This window comes from Vicia villosa, linkage group LG6 (genome assembly GCF_029867415.1).
Source record: "Vicia villosa cultivar HV-30 ecotype Madison, WI linkage group LG6, Vvil1.0, whole genome shotgun sequence".
NCBI lineage: Eukaryota > Viridiplantae > Streptophyta > Magnoliopsida > Fabales > Fabaceae > Vicia > Vicia villosa.
Genome location: NC_081185.1, coordinates 143,723,869 through 143,748,600, shown reverse-complemented (window position 1 = coordinate 143,748,600; position 24,732 = coordinate 143,723,869). Strand labels below are relative to the sequence as shown.

The following is a 24,732-nucleotide window of genomic DNA, read 5'->3' as shown; positions in this document are numbered from 1 at the left end:
GCCTTCAGAGTCTGATTCTGATTCTGAATCATCCCATGTTGCCATAAGACCTTTCTTCTTATGAAACTTCTTCTTGGGATTTTCCTTCTGAAGTTTTGGGCACTCATTCTTGTAGTGTCCAGGCTCATTGAATTCGTAACACATGACCTTCTTTTTGTCAAATCTTTTGCCTCCAGAAGATTCTCCTCTTTCAGGCTTCTTTGAACTTCTGAAGTTCTTGAACTTCTGTAACTCGGTGAACTGACTTTTATTTTTAATATGCAACAATGTTGCGGTGAGCATGAGTCGCCACCGACTTTTATTTTGTCCAATGTTAGGAAAGGTAAAAAGTACAGAAAAAGACCTCTTTTAAAAAGAAACGGGCTCGGGGGGTAAGTTATGAAAAGGGAAGGTGTAAGCACCCTTTTCATCCGTAGTTATCTACGGGCTCTTAACTTGCTTAGCTCATATTGTTTGTTTGTTTTGAAAGAAGCATAAGGACTTTAGCGTAAATGCGTAGCCTTAGTTTTTTTTGAAATGATATTGAAAAGATATTTTTATTGAGCTAGGCAGTTTAAGAGCACTACCCTATTTAACTGGTCTTTTTCTATAAATTTTAAAGTTCCCAGGACTATCCATACTATATAGGAGTAGGTAGTCCTTGTTATATTGGACGTGTGGGTCATCGAAGGGTCATCGAGGTCGTTTTGAAGGCAACAGGTAGAGGTACCTTTAGCTATATGCGAAGGGACAATCATTGTTTCGTAGGCAACCGTTCGAGGGACTAGATCATATTACCGAGGCAACATCGTGGGTCATCGAGGGACTTATGATCTTTACAATGATTTTTAATCGAGGGACTTTGCTAATTGGTACCTCTATATTCGAGGGACACGACCTTATTTCTAAAGGCAACCAAGAGGGGCGTACCCTAAGGGTGAGTGCGTGCAAGTGTGTTGGTTTCGATTATATTCAATCTTGAGTTAAAGTTAACTACGATTTGTTTTTAGTCTTGCCATACACACCCTAATTAGCATACATCTAACACAATAATAAAAAAATTTGCGGAAATTAAAAGTGCTGGAAAGTAAATCAGTTCACTAAATATTTACATTTGTCCTATATACATTCTATTGTCTAAATAAAAAAAACAAACATGCGTCATACATGGGTTTTCGAGATGAGAGGAGAAGAATCGGTAAAGAATCGAGATTTAATGGTTAATTAACTAATTAAGATAAAATCTTAAACTTAAAATTTTAATATTAAGTTATTTAAATAATTACTAAACCTAAGTATATTAAATTAATTAGATTTTAAAAAAAAATAAAATAAGTTTAAACCTAAAATTTACTAAGTTAATTTGAATTATGGAAGTTAATTAAATATTAAAACCTAATTAAAAATTAATTGTATAGGTTAATTACTTATATTTACTAAAGGTCTTTTTTTTAAAAAAAAAACAAAAGGATGTCACCAGCCTGGATCGATCCCAGGACAGTGAGGTTATAGGTCCAGCGGCTTTACCAAGTGAGCTGCGTTTCGAATCTGATAATGGTACAAAATGAAATAATAATAAGTGGAGCGTAAAACGTGAGGCAGAGGTCAAACGGGACCCCACTAACCGCGCGCGGGCCAATCAGGATCAAGGTTTGTGTATGACCTTTTGACCGACCACCCATTTGACGCCACCTGTTCCATCTTCTTCATCTTTTTCCTTCAAAAAACCTGCATACGATTAGCTACAGAATGCATACCAATTAGCTACGATTCTGTTAGAATTTTCCGTAGCTATTCCTGCAAATTTAAACAAACATGAAAACAGTATTATGCGATCGATCCCGCAAGCCAGATCTATTGTTCTAAGTCCCAGCAACCCATTGGTATGATTATTGGGGTCAAACTCGGGCTGCACCATAGGACACGGAGATTCATCATCTCAAAGCCCTAACAATGGCATCACCCGATTTAAGGCTTAAGACTCCCATGCTACACGTCTTACCTGTTCTAATACATGCCATAAACTCATAGAAACCATTAGTTCGTAGTAATATGCGTTGTAGTACGTAAAACGAAACCAAATGCAATATGAACATAAAACATGAAAGATGCAAATTTGAAACGTATTGGGTTCGTTTGATGCTGTGCTCTTACCTTTCTATATCCTCTAAACGAATTGGGATGGTTGGTTTGGTCCAAGAAGAGCTGCAATTGTGGCAAGCGAAAATTTCTTTTCTTATGAGATTTTGGAAAGCTTTTGCAACTTGTAGGTAAGGTCTTTTTTTTTCTCTTGTATGCTGAGTGATAGAGTATTTATAAGGAAAGAATTTGGCTAGACAAATGAGAAAAAAATCAAGTGTTTAAATGGTTGCCAAAACAAGATAAAACATGTTTTTTTAACCTTCCATTTTGAGAAGATTTTGCTTCCTCCTTGTCCATTCACAAATTTTTTGCTTTATGGCAAGATTTTTAGGTCTTCTAGAAGATCCATAAAAAAGATGGGCGCCATTCTCCTTTTTTAATATCTTTTTTTGATTTTTTTCTCATTTTATTTTAATTTTAAATGAATAAACTCAAATAAAAATAAAATAAAATCAAGGAAAAAAATAAAATGAGTTTATGGGCCCCTAGCAAGCTTAAAATTTCGTGGGTGATTCAAGCATTATGGCCCATTACTCAAAAATATGAATTTTGTCACTTAGGTTTTTTACGCCTTTCTTGAAAATCGCCCACCTTGTACCAATCATATCTCCCTCATTTTTTATCACATGAAGGTGTTTTTGTACATTTTGGAAAGCTCAAAGAGTCTTCTAAAAGATGCTTTTGGTTTCACCTTTATTGAACTTACCATGCTCATTTACCATCCTTTGAGAAAAAACGTCTTTTTGTTGACTTTCAAAGGGACCTATAATGTATTAGCCTGTATCTCTCAACTGGTGCATTTCTTAACCTTGGGCCTAACATAAAAGTTGTAGAGAATTGAATTTCCTTGAGAATAGGCTTTGATTGGGCAATTTTTGATGAACTATGCGAGAGTTATGATCGGTCAAAGTTCGGTTGACTTTCCCTTTAAAACCCTAATTTAGTAACTTCTTCCTTTGATGGTTTTGGACCTTTTTCTTGATGAATCATGATCAAATTTTGATCAAATGATGAATATAACATAGAAATGTTGATGTTGCCAAAAAATCGGGAGTTTTGACTGTATTTTGACCATAATTGACTTCTAGTTCAAAGATAGTCGACTGTTGATCGTTTGAGCGTTTAAATGAACAATCCTGTGGATCAAGGCTTGAAATTTGTCATGAGGGTCCTTTGAGGTACATGAGATGCCATGGTGCCCATTCGGGGTCTCAGCCTTTGATTATCTCTGAGAAAGAATAAAACCCTAGTTGGAGGATAGTTGATTAGGAGAGGGTGTCTTTGAACATTGTACCTTGATTTGACTTATGAATAGGAGAAATAGTATGGGCAAATTTTGGGGTATGACAGCTGCCCCTGTTCAATTTTCTTAAACCTGAAAATGTAGAATGGTTTGTATGCCAGTCGGAATCTGAAGGTAAAAGAGAATTGAACACTAGAATACCCAGGAATTTGCCCTAGCTGAAGTAGGGACTTTTGTCGAAGATGGGTTTGAAGATGCCATCCAAGTGTCCGGAGATGGGCTTAAAGATGCCATCTAGCTGAATGGGGGTCATGCTTCCGGAACATATCTGTTGTAAAATTCAGATCATTCGGGGTTCAAGCTTCCGAAACATATCTGCCGTAGATTTCAGAACATTCGGGGTTCATGCTTCCGGAACTTTTCTGTCGTAGATCATCCGGGGTTCAAGCTTCCGGAACATACCTGTTGTAAAATTCAGATCATTCGGGGTTCAAGCTTCCGAAACATATCTGTCGTAGATTTCAGAACATCCGGGGTTCATGCTTCCGGAACTTTTCTGTCGTAGATTTCAGATCATCCGGGGTTCAAGCTTCCGGAACATATCTGTTGTAAAATTCAGATCATTCGGGGTTCAAGCTTCCGAAACATATTTGCCGTAGATTTCAGAACATCCGGGGGTCATGCTTCCGGAACGTTTCTGTCGTAGATTTCAGATCATCCGGGGTTCAAGCTTCCGGAACGTATCTGTTGTAAAATTCAGATCATTTGGGGTTCAAGCTTCCAAAACATATCTGCCGTAGATTTCAGAACATCCGGGGGTCATGCTTCCGGAACGTTTCTGTCGTAGATTTCAGATCATCCGGGGTTCAAGCTTCCGGAACATATCTGTTGTAAAATTCAGATCATTCGGGGTTCAAGCTTCCGAAACATATCTGTCGTAGATTTCAGAACATCCGGGGGTCATGCTTCCGGAACGTTTCTGTCGTAGATTTCAGATTATCCGGGGTTCAAGCTTCCGGAACATACCTGTTGTAAAATTTAGATCATTCGGGGTTCAAGCTTCCGAAACATATCTGTCGTAGTTTTTTTAGAACATCCGGGGTTCATGCTTCCGTAACGTTTCTGTCGTAGATTTCAGATTATCCGGGGTTCAAGCTTCCGGAACATATCTGTTGAGAATCTGGGGTTCAAGCTTCCAGACTGTATATTTGATAGAAACTGGTTTTGTTGATGCTTTTTCTTTGGCCAGTTGGTCAACCTGAAAGGTAAAGTTAGTTTTATGCGATGACATGATGTATGTATTGTATTGTAGTATGAAACTCTCAAAATGAATGAGAATCTTCACATGCTATGTTTGTGTCTGCTATGATAAAGCTTATGATGCATGGAAGTAGATGCATGATATATGGATATGCGTAGATGCTTATTGATAGCTCTGCATAGTAGCTTTTCGCGGGAAAATAAATCCCTATTTGTTGTCAGAGATGATAACAATATGATTGTATGGCGAATTTCTTGTCTTTTTGTGCAAGAATATCTGGTTGGAGATTTTTATTTGCACTTGAGGCGTACATCCTGGTAGGAGAACGATGCTTTCTTTGAGAAATGCTTTGTGGGGATACTTCCATACTATTGACTATGGGAGGACACCTGGATGATTTTGATGTTACTCTATTGTTTTTCCTGTTTCCTGTGAATGTAGGAATACTCTGGCAAGCACTAGTCATGTTCAAAATGCATATGCTCATTCAAAATTATCATTGGACGCTTGCATACTCAAAACAGAGAAAGTTAAAAAAAAGTAAACTTGAAGTAATTTTGTATTGATTTGGAAAAGTGCCATAACAGGCGAATTAGTACAAGGAGACAGAATTCCTAGTAAGAGGAAATTGTCGTGCAATCTTTTGAAAGGAAATACAAAGAGAATAAAGAAAAACAGCTATGTGGAAGTGATCTCATTGGGTTTCGACTCAGCTATTGCCATTATGCCTTCGAATATCTCATCCCTTGCTTGTTTGGAAAAGACAATTGCATTGATTAGTGCCTTTTGAACTTGATCTTGGTAACAGAGTTAATTGGAGATTGATGAGTGATGATCCAATGGGACATAGTCGTACGCTTTAATCCCTAACTTTTGCCTAGACCGCCTTTTCAGGTTTTCAGCCTACCGGGATACCCCTTTTTTGCCCAAGCTGCCCTTTCAGGTTTTCGACTTGCCGGGTGTACATTTTTTTACATTTATATCCCTAATTTTTGCTCGAACCTTTTTGGTTCGTCAGGATGCCCTTATTTTTGCCTAGGTATGTTAACCTAGCGGGTCTATTTTATGCGTAGTATTTTTTGACTATGTCTGCATTCACAGGGTGCGGGAAGTCCTCGCCATCCATTGTGGTGAGCATCATGGCTCCGCCGGAGAATATCTTCTTAATCACAAATGGTCCTTCATACGTTGGAGTCCACTTGCCCCTGGGATCACCTTGTGGAAGAATAATGCGCTTTATTACCAAGTCACCAGTCTGGTATGCCTGGTGCCTGACCTTTTTGTTAAATGCTTTGATCATACGTTTCTGATATAATTGTCCATGACATACAGCCGCGAGCCTCTTTTCATCAATCAAGTTTATCTGGTCTAGTCGAGTATGGATCCACTCGTCTTCGCCCAAATCTGCCTCTTTCATAATTCTCAGGGAAGGAATCTGAACTTCGATAGGCAAGACCGCCTCCATACCATAAACCAATGAGAAAGGAGTTGCCCCAGTTGAGGTTCGTGCAGAAGTACGATAACCATAAAGAGCAAATGGTAATATCTCATGCCAATCTTTGTATGTCACCGTCATCTTTTGTACAATCTTCTTTATATTTTTGTTGGCGGCTTCCACTGTGCCATTCATATTTGGTCTGTATGGAGAAGAATTGTGGTGTTTAATCTTGAACTGTATGCAGAGCTCGGTGATCATTTTGTTGTTCAGATTGGTACCATTATCTGTAATAATTCTTTCAGGGATGCCATACCGACAGATAAGATTATGCTTGATGAATCGAGCCACAACATTCTTGGTTACTGAAGCAAATGAGGCCGCTTCCACCCACTTTGTAAAATAATCAATAGCCACGAGAATAAATCGATGCCCATTGGAAGCAGTAGGCTTGATTTCTCCGATCATATCAATGCCCCACATTGCAAAAGGCCAAGGAGCAGTCAAGACATTTAGTGGAACAGGAGGTACATGCACTTTATCAGCGTAGATCTGACACTTATGGCAAGTCCTGGAATGCTGGTGACAATCAGTCTCCATGGTGGACCAGTAATAGCCTGCTCTCAAAATCTTTTTAGCCATGGTATGTCCGCTGGAATGAGTTCCAAAAATACCGTCGTGCATGTCTTCCATTATTTCTTCTGCTTCCTTCTTACTCACACAACGAAGCAAAGTCGAGTCATGATTACGCTTGTATAAAATTCCGTTACTCAGAAAGAACTTGGCAGAGAACCTTCTTAAAAACTTCCTATCATTGATGGATGCCCCTTCAGGATATTCCTGGGCTTCAAGATATCTTTTCACTTCATAGAACCAAGGTTTCTCGTCTGCTCCTTCTGTAACAACCTCGCAACAATGTGCCGGTTCATCCAATCTTTCAATAATGATCAGGGGTGCCTCATTGTCCCACCTGGCTTTGAACATAGATGACATGGTAGCCAGCGCGTCTGCCAATTGATTCTCTTCTCGTGGAATATGCTCAAAAGTAATCTCTTCAAAATAAGGGATCAAAGTTAACACATGTTCCTTGTAAGGGATGAGATTAGGGTGCTTCGTGTCCCATTCTCCTTTGACCTGACTGATTACCAAGGCTGAGTCTCCATACACTTCTAGAAATTTGATTCTCAAGTCGATTGCGGCTTTGAGACCCATGATACATGCTTCATATTCGGCCATATTGTTGGTGCAGTCGAAGCATAGTCTAGCAGTGAATGGTGTATGTCCGCCTTCAGGAGAAATAATTACAGCACCAATACCATTGCCCAGTGCATTCGAAGCTCCGTCAAAAACCATAGTCCATCGGGATCCCGGTTCAGGTCCTTCATCCGGACCAGGCTCTTCATAGTCAGTAACAAGCATGATATCTTCATCTGGAAACTCAAAATTCATGGACTGATAGTCATCTACCGCTTGATGAGCCAAATGATCAGCTAGTACACTTCCTTTAATTGCCTTCTGTGTGGTATACTGGATGTTGTACTCTGTTAATATCATTTGCCATCTTGCTATTCGTCCGGAGAGAGCGGGCTTCTCGAAGACGTACTTGATGGGATCCATTTTAGAGATCAATAAAGTAGTATGGTTCAACATATACTGTCTTAGTCGGCGAGCAGCCCATGCCAAAGCACAGCAAGTTTTCTCGAGCAGTGAGTATCTTGTTTCACAGTCGGTAAACTTTTTGCTAAGGTAGTATATTGCATGCTCTTTTAGACCAGACTCGTCATGTTGCCCCAGTACACACCCCATTGAGTTCTCTAACACTGTCAGGTACATTATCAGAGGTCTTCCATCGACTGGTGGCATCAGAACTGGAGGTTCTTGAAGGTACTCTTTGATTTTGTCAAAAGCTAACTGACACTCGTCATTCCATCTTACCACTTGATCTTTCCTCAACAGTTTGAAGATTGGTACACAAGTAGTTGTCAGGTGGGAAATAAACCTTGCAATATAATTCAAACGTCCCAGGAAACCCCGGACTTCCTTCTCAGTACGTGGTGCAGGCATCTCTTGAATAGCTTTAACTTTGGCCGGGTCAACTTCAATACCTTTACTGCTGACGATGAACCCTAGGAGCTTACCGGATCTTGCCCCAAAAGTGCACTTGTTTGGATTCAATCTCAATTTGTACTTCTTTAACCTGTCAAAAAGCTTTTGTAAATGGATGAGGTGTTCCTCTTCAGTGTCAGATTTTGCGATCATATCATCCACATACACTTCTATTTCTTGGTGAATCATATCATGGAACAAGGCTACCATTGCACGCTGATATGTTGCCCCTGCGTTCTTCAAACCGAAAGGCATTACCTTGTAACAAAAAGTCCCCCAAGGTGTTGTGAATGTTGTCTTCTCCATGTCTTCTGGTGCCATCTTGATCTGATTGTAACCGGAGAAGCCATCCATGAAAGAGAACACTTTGCATTGTGCGGTACTGTCCACCAGTGTATCAATGTGAGGCAGCAGAAAATCATCCTTTGGACTTGCTCGATTCAGATCTCTATAGTCAACACACATTCTGACCTTCCCATCCTTCTTAGGTACTGGCACAATATTAGCGATCCACGGTGGATAACTCACTACCTTTAAAAACCCAGCACTGAACTGTTTCTCAACTTCGTCTTTGATCTTTTTGGCCATATCAGGTCTACTTCTTCGTAGTTTCTGCTTCACCGGAGGGTTGTCTTCCTTGATTGGTAAGCGGTGCACCACAATATCAGTATCAAGACCGGGCATATCTTCGTAGGACCAAGCGAAAATCTCAACATAGTCTCGTAGCATCTGGATTAGTCTCTGTTTGACATTGTCTTCCAACCCGGCGCCTACCTTGACTTCTTTCTTTTCTTTGTCAGTACCAAGATTCACAACTTCAATCGGCTCTTTGTGCGGCTGTATAGTTTTTTCTTCTTGCTCTAGCAGTCTGGCAAGCTCTCTAGGCACTTCACAATCTTCCTCGCCTTCGTCCTCAGCTTGGTAGATCGGATTATCAAAGTCATAATAGGCAGTAGCAGAGTCGTTATCAATGGGATCCAGAGTGGATGTGAATCTGCAGTGTATTATGTGGGTGTGTGTAAGAACACATAGCTTTAATAATATGACAAAAGAAAACAAAAACATAGAGCGCAATATTTGAATATGAAACGTCCAATGATTTATTTGAATGAAAATATGATTATGACATGACAAGCCCTAACAAATGGACCAACTATGCCCCGGGCAAGGCATATGGCTTTGAAGTTTATTGTTTGAATTACATAACCGAAACTTGGACTAGAAAACAATAAAAACAGGAAAAATTGCAATTACTCCTGGTTGAAGGAGATAGAGATAACATCTTCGGTCTTCCAGTTGTTCAGCCTATGATCAGGTGTCGGGAAGATCCACTTGTCTAGATTGCAGTTGCTCTCCCCATCTTCCAAGGCATTGACTCCTTTGCTGACGAAATGAGACATTAATCCTCCAAGCCGGGTGTGATGATTATTCTTCTGAGTTCCAGCAGTACAACCTAAACCAAGTTTGTCAGATTTATACGGGACATCAATGAGTTGGCCCCAAACAGTACAACCACCTTCTTCAACTACAGCCTTAGCATCCTTCAGAGAAGCCATTGTTGAAGGGATCCGGGTAACTTTAGGAACAGTAGGAGTGTGCTTGGCGGTAGAGACAACTTGAGGAACCAATTCAAAAGTCTGGCAAGGAGTCTCGATGAATTCGCCGTTCACTTCGATATACTTGTACTCTTTCACACAGCTAACCACATACTCTTCTTCCCCATGCACAGTGACGATCTTGCCATTTGCAAGGTACTTCAGCTTCTGATGCAAAGTAGATGTCACAGCACCTGCCCCATGTATCCACGGACGCCCGAGCAAGCAAGAATAGGCGGGGTGGATATCCATCACATAGAACAAGGAGTTGAAAGTTTGAGAACCCACTCTGATTGGGAGCTCAACCTCTCCATAGACTATACTCTTCGACCCATCGAAAGCCTTTACCACCACATTACTGGGCATTAGCACTATCCCTTCAGAATCAAGTCTATCCAGCACCAATTTAGGCAATACATTCAGCGAGGAGCCATTATCCACCAGCACATGGGACAAAGTAGTACCCTTACACTCAATGGAGATGTGCAAGGCTTTGTTATGACTCTTTCCAGCAGGAGTCAGATCAGCATCAGAAAACCCCAGGTAATTGTTCGTTGTCAAACTTGCAACACAGTTCTCAAATTGATTAACAGAAATCTCTTGTGGTACGTGCGCCGCTTTTAGAAACTTCATCAAAGCCTTAGCATGGGCCTCAGAACAGGTTAACAATGATAGCATGGATATCTTGGAGGAAGTGTGCCCCAACTGTTCGATCACATCGTAATCACTCTTCCGGATGATCTTCAAAATTTCATCCATTTCCTTCTGAGAGACTTCTTCAGCAGTAGCTTCTACTGGTGTCTGAACTGGCTCCAGCATTGGCCTTTTCCCCCGCACATCAGCAGTTGAATCGGGAACAGGGACCTGGGCTGAGATATTGGCATCAGGAGATATTTCCGGAGAGAAAATTCTTCCACTTCTTGTAACCTTACTGGTCCCTACAATATTGTCGACGTCGGGACTAGGAACTTTGACAGGCTCATCATTCAAAGCTTCTTGTTTCACACCATGGATATACACATCATTACCATAGCTCCAAGGGACAGCTTTGTCAGAGGAGTACGGGATCGGACCAGGCTTGGTAATGATCAAGGGAGCTACCTTGGGCTCAGCAGTGATCCTTATGGGGCCCTTAGTAGGAATTCTGATAGGAGTCTTGGAAATTACGGACACGTCTTCAATTTTCAAGTTCTGGGCTAGATCTTCACATAATTTTTCCACAGAAGGCACTTTTTCAAACATGATCTTTCGATTATCCATCAGGCATTGAATACCAATCTTCAACCTTGTACAACCATTTAATTGAGACGAGCAGTAATAACAGTCTTCAATGCAACCCGGAAATAAACCGGCTTGCAACAGCTTCTTCTTGATAAGAGGGAGTGGAGTAGTCAGACTCATCACGTTCGTAACATAAGATTCTTTGTCAACAGCATTGACAGCTTTGTCATGCTTCGGCATAGGAGCAGTAATAACATTGGGAGTTTCTGGAGGATCGAACTCGATTTCTCCTGCGTCAATCATGTCTTGGATTTTGTGTTTCAATGTCCAACAGTTGTTGGTGTCATGCCCCACGCAGTCAGAATGGTAAGCACATCTCGCGTTAGGATCATAGCGAGGAGAAGATGTATTGATGTTTGGCGGAGCTATTGGCGCAAGTAACTTTGCCTTCAGCAAGTGTTGCCATGCTTGATTCAAAGACATATTGATCTTTGTAAAGTTTCTTCTAGGCGCGTCTTGTCTACGCTGGTATCCCTGTTGTTGATTTTGTCGAGGTGTTGGTGTAGAGATTAAGACAGCCCCGACAAAATGGCCACTGTCATTTCTGTTGCGACCCCTCTGGCTGTGCACAGCATTAGCTTCAGTCTTTCCACTATAAGGCTTCTTCGTAACACCAGAAGAGGTATCCACCTGAATTTTCCCACTTCGGATGCCACTTTCAACCCGCTCTCCAGTCAATATCAAGTCAGTAAAACCAGCTGATGAGCTTCCCAGCAAATAACTATAAAATGGACCAGTCAAAGTACCCATGAACATATCTACCAGCTCCCTGTCCGTTAGAGAAGGTTGGACTCTACCAGCCAAGTCTCTCCATTTTTGAGCATATTCCTTGAAACTTTCTTTCGGACCCATGGACATGCCCTGCAGTTGTGTACGAGTCGGTGCAAGATCAGAATTATATTGGTATTGCGTATAGAAAGCGACAACCAAGTCCTCCCAGGTACGGATATTGGTACTCTCCAGCTGATAGTACCATTCGAGTTGAGTTCCTGTCAAACTCTCTTGGAACAAGTGAGCCCACAACATCTTGTCGGTAGTGTGAGGTTGGATCTTCCTCACGTATGATTTTAGGTGCAGCTTGGGACAAGAGACTCCATCGTATTTTGCAAAGGTCGGAGTTTTGAACTTTGGAGGGATCACGACTCCTGAGATGAGCCCTAGTTCCTCAAAGTCTAGCCCTGGGATTTTCTGGATTTCTACAGCCCTCATTCGTTCCTCTAACTGTCTGTACTTATCCTCCGGATACTCTTCGTCATCGTAGTACTCTCCTTCTTCTTCATCTTGCTTGACAGAACCATTGCTCTTCTGGTCATCTTGTTCAGGCTCTTCTAGGATTTCGACATCCTTGACCTTTTTGAGAGGGCCTCGGAACCTTCTTCCCATGTTGAAAACACCCACAGGCTTCTTAGTCTTCCTCTCATTCTTAGTAAGGAGTGTCTTCAGCTCTTCTTGCCCTTTAGCCAGATTCAAGATCATGGCTTGGAACTCAGCATTATGTACTTGCAGATCCTTAACTGATTGCTCGAGAGGATTCATTTTCTTAACTGAAATAAACAGCGAGAATATGAGTGTCTTGTCATAAAACCTGTTATGCAATGTTTATGAATGGTATGATTATGATTATGCAATGTTTTCAAGGAATTAAAGAATTTTAACACATAGGAAAAAATAAGACTTGACATAAAAGTATCAATTTGCAAGACCAATACATCCATAATTCATCAGTTACATCACAGTATAAGAAAATAGGTAACTAATTTCTAGGATCTCTGTCTTCTAGGTGGCGCTTCCTCTTCAAGATTCTGACTTCTTCCCTGTGGCTCTTGATCATTTCTTCCCGTTCTTGAACAAGTTTAGAAATCTCTTGCTCCCATGAGTTAATCTGATCTGGGGGGACGAAATCTTCAACCTTCCACTTGCGGGAAAAGTAGTCGAGCAAACCCTCTTTCTCTTTAACATCGGCTATTAATGCTTCTTTTTCAGCTTCAGCCTTTTGCAAGCGTCTCTCGTAGTCATCTCTTTCTCTCTTCAATTGGTTGACAGTTGCGATAAGGTCTTCGTCCGGGGAAAGAACATATGGCTCAAACACAATTAGAGCAGCAGGGGGAGTGATTCTTGGGACCACAGGTGTATCAGATGGGTATGGTATCCCAAATTCAACAACTCGGTCGTAAATCCATTTGAAGTAAAGATCTGAAGGGGTATAATTCCTACTTCCCAGCTCTCCTATATTGACCTTCTTTACCATAGACCATGCTCTAATGAAAAGTCTTTTCTTCCCGGTAGTATCTGAATTATAGTCGAAATCTTCTGCACTGAGATATATGGAGCGTGGCTTATCTTTCAAAGCGAAACCAAACTGATGTCGAGCAAGGATAGGATTATAAGAAATTCCCCCTCGAGTACCAAGAAGAGGTACATTAGGGAATTCTTCGCAACGATCAAACAATTGGACTCCCTTAAACTCCTTTTGACTCCAACTGATGTCGTCATAAGAAAGCTTCATAATTCTCTGAACCCAAGTCAAACCCTCTTCGTTCTTGATTGTGGAACGAGGTAAGTGTGAAATAAACCACTTATGCAATAGAGGTGCGCATCCCAGAATGCAACCTTTCCCTTTAGATGATCGATGATGGATGGAATGCAACAAGTCACCCAATAAAGTAGGAACGGGGTTATTACTGATGAAAATCTTAATAGCAATCATATCAACAATTTTATCATAACGCGGGAATAAAATCTGCCCATAAATCAAAAGAGCGAGGACCCTTTCAAGTGCATCCATACTTGTAGCCTTAATCAGGATTTCAGCTTGACCATACAAGAAGTCAATAGGTAAACCAGAATACTCTCCTTTGCTCACCCAAACCTTTTTTATTTCTGATCGAGGTAAATGCAACGCAGCAGCAACATCCTCTAGCTTAGGGGCCTCTTCTTCGCCGGTATAGGGAATCTGATTAAGTACTGGTAATCCTAGTATAGACTCAAATTCTTCTAAAGTAGGAACCAGCTGAAAGTCTCTGTAAGTAAAGCAGTGAAGGAGAGGGTCATAGAACCTGATCATGGTGTTGAGGAGTACTTCATCTACCTTGGTTCGTACCAGGCTGATTAGTCTGTTTAGAGACCCTGAAAGCTCAAAAGTACCAGACATATTATCACAAAGAATCTTCAAGGATGTAGGCACTTCCCTGAAACTGAGGCAAAATGGTTTACGAACTTTGATTTTGACTTCCATGCCCTGCAAAACAATCTATGGTTAATGATCCTTTAACTCCTTGAAACATGTTAGCCATGATATGTATGAATGATGCATGTATGCATGAGGCACAAACACAAACAAGTCCACACAAATCAAACAATTTCCTTAGGCTTGGCTTGCGTGGATTTTGACCAGGTAACTACCCTCCCCAAAGGCACTTCTAAGAGTAAAGATGATAACAGCGACAGGTTCTACCAGTGACCCAGAATTGTCAGCCCCTTCTAAAGCACCCTCGAACATGGTACATGCATACCACGCAATGATACTTTAGGAAGAAACCTATCTGAGCTGTAGTATCGGGTCGCGACCATAACTTGGCATGCACCAAGAATAGCCCTCCCACTACGTTCCTAAAGGTTAAGATGGGTTAAAGGTGACTAAAGGTCCTTGAGCTCCGGCGCACCCAAAGATACATGCGTAAACCTCTCTCATGCAAAAGAGGTACACAATAACCAGTGGAGGCCTAACTCAAGCGCGAACTTCATTTTGACAAATCCCAAGCATGCACAAGGGAGGTCTCCATGACTATGCCGCTCCTATCTTAAAGTGCACTCGAATCCGGGTATAGGATTCATCTTCCACAAAACCCAAGCAACAATGAAAATTAAAGCAATCAAACAAACAAATTAGTGATCTAATCCCTAAGGTAAAACCCTCTTTAAAAGTGTCCCCAGCAGAGTCGCCAGTTCTGTAACTCGGTGAACTGACTTTTATTTTTAATATGCAAAAATTTTGCGGTGAGCATGAGTCGCCACCGACTTTTATTTTGTCCAATGTTAGGAAAGGTAAAAAGTACATAAAAAGACCTCTTTTAAAAAGAAACGGGCTCGGGGGGTAAGTTATGAAAAGGGAAGGTGTAAGCACCCTTTTCATCCGTAGTTATCTACGGGCTCTTAACTTGCTTAGCTCATATTGTTTGTTTGTTTTGAAAGAAGCATAAGGACTTTAGCGTAAATGCGTAGCCTTAGTTTTTTTTGAAATGATATTGAAAAGATATTTTTATTGAGCTAGGCAGTTTAAGAGCACTACCCTATTTAACTGGTCTTTTTCTATAAATTTTAAAGTTCCCAGGACTATCCATACTATATAGGAGTAGGTAGTCCTTGTTATATTGGACGTGTGGGTCATCGAAGGGTCATCGAGGTCGTTTTGAAGGCAACAGGTAGAGGTACCTTTAGCTATATGCGAAGGGACAATCATTGTTTCGTAGGCAACCGTTCGAGGGACTAGATCATATTACCGAGGCAACATCGTGGGTCATCGAGGGACTTATGATCTTTACAATGATTTTTAATCGAGGGACTTTGCTAATTGGTACCTCTATATTCGAGGGACACGACCTTATTTCTAAAGGCAACCAAGAGGGGCGTACCCTAAGGGTGAGTGCGTGCAAGTGTGTTGGTTTCGATTATATTCAATCTTGAGTTAAAGTTAACTACGATTTGTTTTTAGTCTTGCCATACACACCCTAATTAGCATACATCTAACACAATAATAAAAAAATTTGCGGAAATTAAAAGTGCTGGAAAGTAAATCAGTTCACTAAATATTTACATTTGTCCTATATACATTCTATTGTCTAAATAAAAAAAAACAAACATGCGTCATACATGGGTTTTCGAGATGAGAGGAGAAGAATCGGTAAAGAATCGAGATTTGATGGTTAATTAACTAATTAAGATAAAATCTTAAACTTAAAATTTTAATATTAAGTTATTTAAATAATTACTAAACCTAAGTATATTAAATTAATTAGATTTTAAAAAAAAATAAAATAAGTTTAAACCTAAAATTTACTAAGTTAATTTGAATTATGGAAGTTAATTAAATATTAAAACCTAATTAAAAATTAATTGTATAGGTTAATTACTTATATTTACTAAAGGTCTTTTTTTTAAAAAAAAAACAAAAGGATGTCACCAGCCTGGATCGATCCCAGGACAGTGAGGTTATAGGCCCAGCTGCTTTACCAAGTGAGATGCGTTTCGAATCTGATAATGGTACAAAATGAAATAAAAATAAGTGGAGCGTAAAACGTGAGGCAGAGGTCAAACGGGACCCCACTAACCGCGCGCGGGCCAATCAGGATCAAGGTTTGTGTATGACCTTTTGACCGACCACCCATTTGACGCCACCTGTTCCATCTTCTTCATCTTTTTCCTTCAAAAAACCTGCATACGATTAGCTACAGAATGCATACCAATTAGCTACGATTCTGTTAGAATTTTCCGTAGCTATTCCTGCAAATTTAAACAAACATGAAAACAGTATTATGAGATCGATCCCGCAAGCCATATCTATTGTTCTAAGTCCCAGCAACCCATTGGTATGATTATTGGGGTCAAACTCGGGCTGCACCATAGGACACGGAGATTCATCATCTCAAAGCCCTAACAATGGCATCACCCGATTTAAGGCTTAAGACTCCCATGCTACACGTCTTACCTGTTCTAATACATGCCATAAACTCATAGAAACCATTAGTTCGTAGTAATATGCGTTGTAGTACGTAAAACGAAACCAAATGCAATATGAACATAAAACATGAAAGATGCAAATTTGAAACGTATTGGGTTCGTTTGATGCTGTGCTCTTACCTTTCTATATCCTCTAAACGAATTGGGATGGTTGGTTTGGTCCAAGAAGAGCTGCAATTGTGGCAAGCGAAAATTTCTTTTCTTATGAGATTTTGGAAAGCTTTTGCAACTTGTAGGTAAGGTCTTTTTTTTTTCTCTTGTATGCTGAGTGATAGAGTATTTATAAGGAAAGAATTTGGCTAGACAAATGAGAAAAAAATCAAGTGTTTAAATGGTTGCCAAAACAAGATAAAACATGTTTTTTTAACCTTCCATTTTGAGAAGATTTTGCTTCCTCCTTGTCCATTCACGAATTTTTTGCTTTATGGCAAGATTTTTAGGTCTTCTAGAAGATCCATAAAAAAGATGGGCGCCATTCTCCTTTTTTAATATCTTTTTTTGATTTTTTCTCATTTTATTTTAATTTTAAATGAATAAACTCAAATAAAAATAAAATAAAATCAAGGAAAAAAATAAAATGAGTTTATGGGCCCCTAGCAAGCTTAAAATTTCGTGGGTGATTCAAGCATTATGGCCCATTACTCAAAAATATGAATTTTGTCACTTAGGTTTTTTACGCCTTTCTTGAAAATCGCCCACCTTGTACCAATCATATCTCCCTCATTTTTTATCACATGAAGGTGTTTTTGTACATTTTGGAAAGCTCAAAGAGTCTTCTAAAAGATGCTTTTGGTTTCACCTTTATTGAACTTACCATGCTCATTTACCATCCTTTGAGAAAAAACGTCTTTTTGTTGACTTTCAAAGGGACCTATAATGTATTAGCCTGTATCTCTCAACTGGTGCATTTCTTAACCTTGGGCCTAACATAAAAGTTGTATAGAATTGAATTTCCTTGAGAATAGGCTTTGGTTGGGCAATTTTTTATGAACTATGCGAGAGTTATGATCGGTCAAAGTTCGGTTGACTTTCCCTTTAAAACCCTAATTTAGTAACTTCTTCCTTTGATGGTTTTGGACCTTTTTCTTGATGAATCATGATCAAATTTTGATCAAATGATGAATATAACATAGAAATGTTGATGTTGCCCAAAAATCGGGAGTTTTGACTGTATTTTGACCATAGTTGACTTCTAGTTCAAAGATAGTCGACTGTTGATCGTTTGAGCGTTTAAATGAACAATCCTGTGGATCAAGGCTTGAAATTTGTCATGAGGGTCCTTTGAGGTACATGAGATGCCATGGTGCCCATTCGGGATCTCAGCCTTTGATTATCTCTGAGAAAGAATCAAACCCTAGTTGGAGGATAGTTGATTAGGAGAGGGTGTCTTTGAACATTGTACCTTGATTTGACTTATGAATAGGAGAAATAGTATGGGCAAATTTTGGGGTATGACAACTTCCTCTGCTTGCTTTTCTAGAGTTGATTAACTCTTCTGGAAATCATGGATAGTTCATCTTCTTCTTCTTCTTCTGATTCCGATTCTTCAGAATCTACTTCTTCAGCCTGAAAAGCGTTAGTGCATTTTTTAAAATTAGATTTTAATGTAATAGAATTACCTTTCTTCTGAGGTTCATTTGCGTCAAGCTCAATTTCATGACTCCTTAGAGCACTGATCAGTTCTTCCAAAGAGACTTCATTCAGATTCTTCGCTATCTTGAATGCAGTCACCATTGGGCCCCATCTTCTGGGCAAGCTTCTGATGATCTTCTTCACATGATCAGCCTTGGTGTAGCCTTTGTCCAGAACTCCTAATCCAGCAGTTAGGGTTTGAAATCTTGAAAACATCTTTTCAATGTCTTCATCATCCTCCATCTTGAAGGCTTCATACTTCTGGATTAGTGCAAGAGCTTTGGTTTCCTTGACTTGAGCATTTCCTTCATGAGTCATTTTCAAAGACTCGTATATGTCATGGGTCGTTTCCCTGTTAGATATCTTCTCATACTCAACATGAGAGATAGCATTCAGCAAAACAGTCCTGCACTTGTGATGATTTTTGAATTCCTTCTTTTTCTCATCAGTCATTTCTTTTCTTGTGAGCCTTACACCACTGGCTTTAACTGGATGTTTGTAACCATCCAACAGAAAATCCCATAAATCAGCATCTAGACCAAGAAAGTAACTTTCAAGTTTATCTTTCCAGTATTCAAAGTTTTCACTATCAAACACTGGTGGTCTAGTATAACCATTGTTACCATTTCCATTGTATTGCTCAGCAGAGCCAGATGTAGTTGGATTTGTTGGATCATCACCAGCCATCTTGACTTAAGCGTTTTTCTCTTCCTGAATCTTTTCTAAACACGGTTAAGTGCTTGCACCTTAGAACCGGCGCTCTGATACCAATTGAAGGGTAGAAAAGCACTTAGAAAGGGGGGGGGGTTTGAATAAGTGTAGTTTCAAAACTTATAAGATAAAAACAACTTGCACAATTATTTTTATCCTGGTTCGTTGTTAACTAAACTACTCCAGTCCACCCTAGACAAGGTGATTTACCTCAACTGAGGATTTAATCCACTAATCACACAAGATTACAATGGTTTTCCACTTAGACAACTGCTAAGTCTTCTAGAGTCTTCTGATCACAACCTGATCACTCTAGGAACAATCTACTTAGATAACCTCTAAGACTTTTCTAGAGTATTCTGATCTAACTGATCACTCTAGTCCTTTACAAGTTAATGTAAACAAATTCTAAGAGTTTTACAATGCTTCTGAAAAGCTATAATCACAACTGTGATATTTCTCTTATAGTTTAAGCTTAATCTCACTATAGTATTACAACAGCAATAAGTGAGGTTGAAGATGAAGTTTGAGAGCTTTCAATTTGAACAGCGTTTCAGCAAAGTTTTTGTTAAGAGTTGTATGCAGTTTCGTTAACCTTTGCTTCTCATCAGAACTTCATATTTATAGGCGCATGAGAAGATGACCGTTGGGAGCATTTAATGCTTTGCGTATTCCGTACAGCATTGCATTTAATGTTTCACTCTTTTGTCAACTACCTCGAGTCTTGCTTTCGCTGTGTCTACTGACGTTGCCTGTAACACCCGTATAGTTTTAATATTAATTTAATTGGAATATTGAATTAATAATTAGAATTATTAGGGATTTTGTGAAAATAATGAATAAATAATGGTTGATGGCATTTGGGCCATATGGGTAAATAGTAAAAGAAGGAGGGTGATTTTATAATCCTTTTACTAAATTATTATTATTTTCATAAAGCATTTGGGATTTGGGGAAAGGAAGAAAGAACGTGAAAGAACAAAGGGTTGAGAACACGAAGAACGTGAAGTAGAGCTGTAGAGGAAGAGACCAAAGAGCAAGAATTTGGCTAAGGTAAGGGGGGACTCTTCCAATTATCATCTCTTATCGTAATTATAGATGAATAGTGTATGAATAGTTGTGTTGTTGATTCAATTTGGTTTGTATGTCAGAGTTAGGTTTTGGGTCTTAAGAATTGGTTTAGATTTTGGAATTTTGATGTGTAGATTGATAGATGATGATAGATTGATCCGTATGAATGAATTCTATGAATAATAGAATGAAAGTTGGACTGTTCTAGACTTAAAATCGTGGACTGGTATGAGTAAGAACGAGTGGGTTTTGGACTGTCACGAAGTTGCAGGTGCTGGGCATTTTCTGGTGTTTCGCGTATGAAACAGTGCCATACGCGTATGGGATGAGGTCATACGCGTATGGGGGACACTCCCAAGGGGCTATACGCGTATGATACGCAGCTGCCCTGTCCCAAACACCCTGTGCTGGTGATTTGCGTATGAGGAGCGTATGAGGATGCTCATACGCGTATGGAAATTTTGAAAGAGGAAAATTATTCTGGTGATACGCGTATAGCAGGGTTGATACGTGTATGAGATTGCTTCTAGGCAAAATCTGGTTCTGGCGAAACGCGTATGATACGCGTATGGAAAAGGCTGATACGCGTATAGGATTGGTGATACGCGTATGGCTTCTGTGTGAGAAAATTCTGTTTTGTGAATTTCTGGAAAGTTCAATGATGTGTAACTTTCGATCTGTAGGCCTGTTTTGTGTGCTGACTGTGAATGAGTGAACCTTGTGATGTGATATTGTGGTTTACTCATAATTTGATTGTGTGGATGATGCTAATGTATATATGAACATGCTTAATAATAATGATGTTGATGATGAAATGAGTATAGATGATGCTACTCATAGTATGATGATGAAAGTATGTTATATATATGTTGCATGCATTCATAAACATTGAAGAGGGCTGAAATCCTAGATGATGAGAGGATTCAGTGAATGGCAGAATTCCCATTGTGTGGAATTTGTGCTGGCAGGGCCGCATCTGGATGATGATAGATCGGTCGGTGGATGATTCCACTGGTGATGTTTGGTACCACATGCATAGAGTCAGTTGCATTCATTTTGCATGAATTTAAAAACATGACTATATGTATGCCCTTGTATTGCTTTGATGGTATGTGTTTGTATGGTTGATGGATGATCTGAATATAGATGGATTGGGTGAATAATATAACCATTGATGCACTGTTATTTATAATGCAATAATATTTGTTAATTGCGATTGAGACTCACCCTTACACTATATTTTTCAGATTGAGGATAGCGGCGCGACTTGGTGAGGATTAGCTCATAAGTCGGTTTTTTTTTTAGTTATTGTGTCGGTGTCATGCTCTGATAGATGTAACACTGGGAACGCTTGTTTTTGGAGTTTGATTGTAACTCTATATTTATTTGTTTTGGTTGAAGTCTTATACATTAGTGATGTAATGTTGACTTGATGGAGTATTTCCGTTGTGTAAAACATGGATTTTGATTTATGGATTATGATTTCAGGTTTTCAGTAAATGCATGACTTATACTGACGTGTGTTTTTATTACTTATGCGATTGTGATGCCTCTCTGCATGTCACTCTGATTTATTGATTGTTTATTTGCCGCGGGTTATTAGAGGGGTGTTACAATAGTGGTATCAGAGCATAGTCGGTCGTTGTGACCAGAGTCTTAGTGTCAGTCCTTCTGTGTATGCGACTAATACGAGCTATTTGTCGAAACTTTTGTTCGGACTGGATTATTTGTGACTAAGCAGAACAATGGCTGGAAGAGGAGGAAGAAACGATGATGCTCTCGCTGAGGCTCTGGGCATGATTGCTGGTGTGCTTGGAGGGGGGACTGTAGGAGCAGAGATTGGTGCTGATAGGCAACTGAGGAATTTTCAGAGGAACAATCCTCCACTGTTCAAAGGCACGCATGATCCAGAGGATGCTCAGAAATGGCTCAAGGAGATCGAGAGGATTTTCCGAGTCATTGACTGCACTGAGAACCTCAAGGTGAGGTTTGGCACTCACATGTTATCTGAGGAAGCTCATGGCTGGTGGTTGTCAACTAAAGCTGAGTTGGATGCTGGTGGTACAGCAATTACCTGGACTGTATTCAGGAGGGAATTTCTGAGGAGGTATTTTCCTGAGGATGTCAGGGGCAGAAAGGAAGTTGAATTTCTGGCACTGGTTCAAGGCAATATGTCGGTGCCGGAGTATGCGGCTAAGTTTGTGGAACTGGCAAAGTACTATGTGCATTACAATGATGATGAAGCCAGCGAGTTCTCGAAATGTGTCAAATTTGAGAATGGTCTTCGTGATGAGATCAAACAGGGTATCAAGTACCAGAGAATCCGGAGGTTTGTTGATCTGGTAGACTGTAGCAGGATTTTTGAAGAGGATAGCATCAAGCTGAAGTCATCTCACTCTCGCGAGTTGGTTGACAGAAAGGGTAAGAAGCCTATGGATAGAGGTAAGCCATATGGTAGAGGTAGACCTGTCGATTGGAAGAAACCTAGTGGGGGAGATTCCAGTGCTCGTATCAGATGTTACAATTGTGGTGAGATGGGGCATCGTAGGAATGAATGCAAGCTTGATCAGAAGAAGTGTTACAAGTGTGACCAAGTGGGTCATATTGCTGCTGACTGCAAGAAGAGGGTTATGACTTGCTACAACTGTGGTGAAGAGGGTCACATCAGTCCTAATTGTCCTAAGCCGAAGAATAACCAATCGGGAGGAAAGGTTTTTGCTTTGACCGGGTCAGAGACTACTCCAGAGGACAGGTTGATTAAAGGTACGTGCTTCATCCATGGCACACCTTTAGTTGCAATTATTGATACTGGAGCAACTCATTCTTTTATTTCTTTGGATTGTGCTATGAGGTTGAATCTTGAGATATCTGATATAAATGGAAGTATGGTTATTGACACTCCTGCGTCGGGTTCAGTAACTACTTCGTCTGCATGCTTGGATTTTCCGGTTGACATTTTTGGTAGAGAATTCGGGATGGACTTAGTGTGCCTTCCGTTGAAACAACTCGATGTAATCCTAGGAATGAACTGGTTGGAATTCAACCGTGTTCATATCAACTGTTTTACGAAGACGGTAATTTTTCCTGAAGAGGTTAGTAATGATGATCTAGAAATGACAGCTAGACAAGTGAATGAAGCTATCGGGGATGGTGCAACAGTGTTTATGTTGTTCGCATTGATGAATGTGAAGGAAAAAGTGGCGAGTGGCGAATTGCCTGTGGTGTGTGAGTTTCCAGAAGTCTTTCCAGAAGATGTGAATGAATTACCACCGGAAAGAGAAGTGGAGTTTTCTATTGAATTGGTTCCGGGAACTAGTCCAGTGTCGATGGCACCATACCGTATGTCGCCGTCTGAATTGGCTGAACTGAAGAAGCAGTTAGAGGAATTGCTTGATAAGAAATTTATTCGCCCTAGTGTTTCGCCGTGGGGTGCGCCTGTGTTACTGGTAAAGAAGAAAGAGGGTTCAATGAGGCTGTGTGTAGATTACAGACAATTGAACAAGGTCACTATCAAGAATCGGTATCCATTGCCGAGGATTGATGATTTGATGGATCAATTGGTTGGAGCATGTGTATTTAGTAAGATTGATCTGAGGTCTGGGTATCATCAGATACGTGTGAAAGATGACGATATTCAGAAGACTGCTTTTAGAACGAGGTATGGACATTATGAGTATTCTGTAATGCCGTTCGGGGTTACTAATGCACCTGGTGTTTTTATGGAATATATGAACAGGATCTTTCATCCTTATCTCGATAAGTTCGTGGTGGTATTTATAGATGATATCCTGATATATTCTAAGAATGAGGAAGAACATGCGGAACATCTCAGAACCGTGTTAGAATTGTTGAAAGAGAAGCAACTTTTTGCCAAACTGTCGAAGTGTGAATTCTGGTTAGAGGAAGTCAGTTTTCTTGGACATGTGATTTCTAAGGATGGTATTGCTGTTGATCCTACAAAGATAGAAGCTGTATCTCAGTGGGAAGCTCCGAAGTCAGTATCAGAGATTCGTAGTTTTCTGGGTCTCGCAGGTTATTACAGAAAATTCATTGAGGGATTTTCAAAGTTAGCATTGCCGTTAACAAAACTGACCAGGAAGGGACAAGCCTTTATATGGGATGCCGAGTGTGAAGAAGGATTCCAAGAGTTGAAGAGGAGGTTGACTAGTGCTCCTATCTTGATTTTGCCGAATCCGACAAAATCATTTGTGGTCTATTGTGACGCATCACTGATGGGTCTAGGTGGTGTATTGATGCAGAATCATAAAGTGGTCGCTTATGCGTCGAGACAACTCAAAGTGCATGAGAGGAATTATCTGACTCATGATTTGGAGTTGGCAGCTGTGGTGTTTGTTTTGAAGTTGTGGCGACACTATTTGTATGGTTCGAGATTTGAGGTGTTCAGTGATCATAAGAGCTTGAAGTATCTCTTTGATCAGAAAGAGATGAATATGAGACAGAGGAGGTGGTTGGAATTTCTGAAAGATTATGATTTTGGTTTGAATTACCACCCGGGTAAGGCAAACGTTGTTGCGGATGC

General features: G+C 40.1%; 2 protein-coding genes across 2 annotated transcripts; both read right to left on the bottom strand.

Moving 5' to 3' along the window:
* Positions 1 to 9,416: 9,416 nt before the first annotated feature.
* Positions 9,417 to 12,578, bottom strand: LOC131614889 (uncharacterized). The gene is made up of 3 exons (XM_058886426.1): positions 12,016 to 12,578; positions 11,337 to 11,763; positions 9,417 to 11,213 (listed from the first exon to the last, which is right to left on the bottom strand). Exons 1-3 carry the CDS (start codon positions 12,576 to 12,578, stop codon positions 9,417 to 9,419), a joined length of 2,787 nt encoding a protein of 928 aa, XP_058742409.1.
* A 217-nt stretch (positions 12,579 to 12,795) lies between these two features.
* On the bottom strand, positions 12,796 to 14,193 carry LOC131614888 (uncharacterized). Its single transcript, XM_058886425.1, has one exon. The coding sequence runs from the start codon at positions 14,191 to 14,193 to the stop codon at positions 12,796 to 12,798; it is 1,398 nt and encodes a 465-aa protein (XP_058742408.1).
* Between the last annotated feature and the right edge of the window lie 10,539 nt (positions 14,194 to 24,732).

Coding starts and splice junctions, on each gene's coding strand:
- LOC131614889 (XM_058886426.1), bottom strand. CDS start 12,578: ATGAATCCTCTCGAGCAATCAGTTAAGGATCTGCAAGTACATAATGCT. Junction 11,764..12,015: donor ACAGGAACTCAACTCGAATG/GTACTATCAGCT, acceptor TCCATTTTATAG/TTATTTGCTGGGAAGCTCAT. Junction 11,214..11,336: donor GTGCTTACCATTCTGACTGC/GTGGGGCATGAC, acceptor CCTATGCCGAAG/CATGACAAAGCTGTCAATGC.
- LOC131614888 (XM_058886425.1), bottom strand. CDS start 14,193: ATGTCTGGTACTTTTGAGCTTTCAGGGTCTCTAAACAGACTAATCAGC.